Source organism: Aspergillus thermomutatus (genome assembly GCF_002237265.1).
Source record: "Aspergillus thermomutatus strain HMR AF 39 chromosome Unknown NODE_559, whole genome shotgun sequence".
Lineage (NCBI taxonomy): Eukaryota > Fungi > Ascomycota > Eurotiomycetes > Eurotiales > Aspergillaceae > Aspergillus > Aspergillus thermomutatus.
Genome location: NW_020798609.1, coordinates 1 through 4,540, shown reverse-complemented (window position 1 = coordinate 4,540; position 4,540 = coordinate 1). Strand labels below are relative to the sequence as shown.

Sequence of the window (4,540 nt, the reverse complement as noted above, 5' to 3'; positions counted from 1 at the left end):
CCGTCCAGGCCAGCGAGCTCACTGATGCCAACCCGTGGCTGCGGATGACGGGGTGGGCCAACTACCTCCAGGGTAACCAGGCAAATGACCTGCTTGCCTGCGTGGCAGCCCCCGAGGAGGAACCCAGGGATGCCACTGAGCAGCGCGTGCAGGTGATCTGGGATACCATGGAGCAGGTCGCCCATAAGAGCCAGCGGTCGGTCCAGCGATGCGGCCAGGCCATCCGGGTGGAAGCCGTCCGGTCTGAAAAGGGGCAGACCCCATACCGGCCGCTGCTGGCATACATGAACAAGGCCACTATCAAGAAGCATGTGCAGCCATGGCAGCAGATATTAGCATTCATTGCGCGGACCCAGGCCCCGCACGATTGGGCCAGCCCCAAATATGGGATGACTGCACGGCAGCGTAAGAAATGGTGGCAGCTATGGCAGCTGGCGGGCCAGGCCCCCCAGAGTAGCCCCGATCCCATGGATACCGAGATGGACGACCCGCAGCGGGGTGCGTGGGCCATGACCAACATGGAAAAGGCATGCTTGGAGTTTTGTACTGAGTTACTGAACTAGCGCCATCGCAGCCATGAATATGAGAGTGCATTGGTATGTGCCATGGCTGTGTTAGGCTAGGGGGAAACCAGCTGGCGGGACCCCGAGAGTTATCCACCGATATTATCCAAGGTCATCAAGATCACGCGGTTCATGGTGGTCCAGAAGGCATTATGGATGGATCCACACCTGTGGCAGATCATCCAGATGTGGGAGAAGAAGGACCAGAGTGCTGAATGGGTGTTAGCCAGCGTAGATGACACATTAGGGGACATTGATGAGGGGTATGACAGTGATGACGCCATCATAACCTAATCATCACCCCCCACGTCATCCATCCAGAGTGATGACCTATTACCTGCTATGGACATGCACCAGCATAGCTGTCGACTATTCTAGGAGCAGGTGACATGGATGATGCACCAGTTTATGATTCATAGCACCCATGGCCCCATGGAAATATTACTGGATTAGCGCACATATGGGCTTAAGGTCCATTATAATCATACTGCCCCCAGTCATGTGACATAGATGGGGGAGGACCAGTTATTATACCAGCAGATGGCATTCACCATAGGTGATTTCTGGGGGTTCATCCATGGGTTAGTGACTGCGGCTAGGGAGATACTAGGCCATTTATGCATGCAGGATCATTCCCAGATGCCCCCCATTCCATGGACGGCATTATATGATGATCCCAGCCAGAGCCAGGTGGGGTGGAACTTTTTACAGGACGCACGGACCCAGTGGCCAGTGGATAGGACCCACTGGATGATCAACCGGCTGCGGGCTGAGCCGGCTATGTAGCGGCATTTCATGCAAGGGGGCCGATTCCACCCTGCGGCCATCCAGCAGTATTAGCAGCGCGTGGCCCAGTTCAAGGAGAAGTTAGCCATCATGGTGCATGTCACCGCAGGGCAGCCGGCGCGGGCCCCAGAGTTATTAAGTATTCAGCACTGCAACACCGCGAATAGTAGGCGGCGTAATATATATATTGAGGATTGGATGGTGACATTCGTGACGGCATATCATAAGGGGTTCCATGCCAGTAATGATGTCAAGATCATCCATCGATATGTGCCGCGGGAGGTCGGGGAGTTGGTGGTGTGGTATATGTGGTTGGTTTTGCCGTTTGTAGGGCAGTTAGCTGCATGGGAGGCCGCGCAGGCAGTGCAGGGAGCGGCATCACAGGCAGCGGCATCACAGATGAACCAGACGAACCAGAGCAACCAGAGCAACCAGACATCCCAGAGTAGGACCGTCGCCCACACGGCATGGTTATGGGGCCCTGATCCAGGCACTGGCCGTGAATGGTCATCCGAGCGGTTCTGGGAGGCTTTGAAACGAGAAACACGCACCTGATTAGGGACTGCCATCCACATTGCAGCATATCGGGACATCACCATTGGCATCAGCCGCTGGTTTTTATGTCCATCCACTGCATTTCTAAATAATGTGTAAGAGGCCGACCACATACCAGCAGCCATGGATGCAGATGCTGAGGAGTTTATGGATGATGAGCAGTAGATTAGCCACATTGCTGACTTACAGGCCGCCTATTCATCACATGTCACAGGGATGGTGTATGGTCAAAGTATCCATGAACAAGCTGGCAGCACCAACCACTGGCGTGAGATGTTCTGGTTATCTAGCACCGACTGGCATTAGTTTTTGGGGTTTACATCTGCAGCCACTGCACCATCAATATTAGGTAAGCGCAAACAAGCACCATGGGAGGATGAAGCCAAGGTCAGTCGCATTGAGCGCTGCCACCAGCTGGCCACCATGGATATGGAAGCAGCCGCGCAGTGAATGACCGGGCAGCCCACTATGCAGTTCCGGGGGGTGCAGGACCCAGCCATTTGGGCCATCTAGTGAGGGGAGAGCCCTATGGTGGCGGTGATGCCCACAGGCAGTGGCAAGAGCATGTTGTTCATGGTGCCAGCATTTGCCGCCCCTGGAGGCACCACCATTATTATGGTCCCACTGGTTGCATGACGGGCTGATATGCAGCGCTGGTGCCAGCAGCTGGGGATTTCATGTGTTGCATGGGAGAGCCGGCGGCCCCCAGATGCCGCGTTGATCGTGTTAGTGACGCCCAAATCCGCAGTCAGCCCCGATTTCCAGATGTTTTTAAACCGGTTGCGGTGGATGCGGCGGTTAGACCGCATTGTGATCAATGAATGCCATGTGGTGTTGAATTCCCAGCGTGATTTCCGGCCCCAGATGGCCTAGTTAGGGAAATTAGTGCAGGCACGCACCCAGATGGTATAGTTAACCGCCACGTTGCCCCCAACCATGGAGGACGAGTTATGCTGGCGGATGAAGCATGATCAGACCGCCATGACCATTTACCAGGCCCGGACCAGTCGTCCGAACGTGGCATACCGGGTATGGCGCCCCATATTGACAGGGGTCGGCCGGGGTCCGTACCAGTGGATTAAGAGTGAGGCCATGGTGGCATTCATTCAGGACCATATTCGATGAGCGGCGGGAGGCAAGGTAATCATATATGCGAATATTATTGGGCAGGTGACGGCCATGGCGCGGGTATTAGGGTGTGAGGCATATTATAGCGATCAGTTAGACAAGGCTGGGGTGTTGGCGCGGTTCATGGGGGCCAGCCCTGTGATCGCGGCCACCAGCGCGTTAGGCATGGGGGTGGATATCCCCAATATCCACAGCATCATCCACATTGGCACACCGCGGACGTTATTAGATTATGCATAAGAAAGTGGCCAAGCAGGACAGGATGGCCAGCAGAGTGAGGCGATCATCATTCAACCGGCTGGATGGGATGCGCCAGCACCATGGATGGAGGGGGTATCGCCAGAGGATCAGGAACGAGTCGCAGATTATATGGGGGTGGTGGAAGGGGTTGGGTGTCGCTGGGTGGTGTTAGATCAGTATTTGGACGGGGTGGTAGATGGGTATCAGCATCAGCATTGCCAGGATCAAGATGGTGCGGAGCAGGCGTGTGATGGGTGTGATGCTGATTAGGAGGCACAGGAGGTGGTGGATCACCCAACACCAAACCATAATGGGTTTCCGCCATCCAGGATGGCAGCAGGCATGTTAGGCAGCACAGTAGACTGCACATCATTAAGAGAGGCATCCAGTGAGGCATTGGGTGAGGGTTTAAGGGAGGGATTAAGTGAGGCACTGCGGGAGGCGACTATTAGTCTATCACCATCCGCCGAATCATTCACCAGCCAAGCCGCCATTCCCATGTGTGTATGGCATGAGGCACCGCAGGAGGCATTGAGGGAGGCACCATGGGAGGCAACCATCAGTCCAACACCATCCGCTGAATCATTCGGCAGCCAACGCGCCATTCCCATGTCCGTATGGCACGCACAGGAGGCGCAGACCCAGCAGTGGGCCGCCATGGATATCCAGCAGCAGCAGCATCGGACCCAGCAGGGTTTAGATGAGGAGATGGCCCAGGCGGAATGCATGCAGTGGCGGGACCAATGTTATATATGCGCTATGCAGGGGTACAATAGTAGCCATGAGTTATATTCATGTTATCAGCCCCACAGCCAGGCCGCACAGGCATGGATGATTCGCGTGCGGCAGTAGATCTAATATGCCCCGTATAGTGCATGTTATTTATGTGGCATGCCCCAATCCATATACCATGGGTGGGAGCCAGGCCATCCATGTGAATACTGCGGGTTTTTAATCCCCATGATGGCCATGATGTTGTTCGGGCCATGGCAGGGCCAGATTGAGCCTGTATGGCAGCGCCGGTTGCAGGGAATGGGGGTAGATAGGCAGGATGAGGCCCAGGTGGTCCAGTTTTTAGGGCAGCCCCACCCCAACCAGGAGGGGCACAGCCAGTTATTTGTATTATTTTGTTGGTTATGGTGGTTATGCCAGGAGATTAAGGATTAATAGGATGGATATATATATGGGTTTAGTAGATGAATATATCAGTGTAAGCAGTGGTTTCATATCCATGCATATATATATTCGCCAGATGAATTATGAGGGGG

General features: G+C 54.7%; 3 protein-coding genes across 3 annotated transcripts; 2 read left to right on the top strand and 1 right to left on the bottom strand.

The window, feature by feature from the left end:
- Window positions 1–44: 44 nt before the first annotated feature.
- CDV56_100768 (uncharacterized protein) lies at window positions 45–857 on the top strand (the record flags this gene model as incomplete). Its single annotated transcript, XM_026754387.1, has 2 exons — window positions 45–538; window positions 635–857. The coding sequence occupies 2 exons, from the start codon at window positions 45–47 to the stop codon at window positions 855–857; spliced, it is 717 nt and encodes a 238-aa protein (XP_026609455.1).
- A 582-nt stretch (window positions 858–1,439) lies between these two features.
- CDV56_100580 (uncharacterized protein) lies at window positions 1,440–1,904 on the top strand (the record flags this gene model as incomplete). The annotated part of the gene is made up of 1 exon (XM_026754199.1): window positions 1,440–1,904. One exon carries the CDS (start codon window positions 1,440–1,442, stop codon window positions 1,902–1,904), a length of 465 nt encoding a protein of 154 aa, XP_026609454.1.
- A 509-nt stretch (window positions 1,905–2,413) lies between these two features.
- Window positions 2,414–3,020, bottom strand: CDV56_100432 (uncharacterized protein; the record flags this gene model as incomplete). The annotated part of the gene is made up of 2 exons (XM_026754051.1): window positions 2,414–2,773; window positions 2,931–3,020. The coding sequence occupies 2 exons, from the start codon at window positions 3,018–3,020 to the stop codon at window positions 2,414–2,416; spliced, it is 450 nt and encodes a 149-aa protein (XP_026609453.1).
- Between the last annotated feature and the right edge of the window lie 1,520 nt (window positions 3,021–4,540).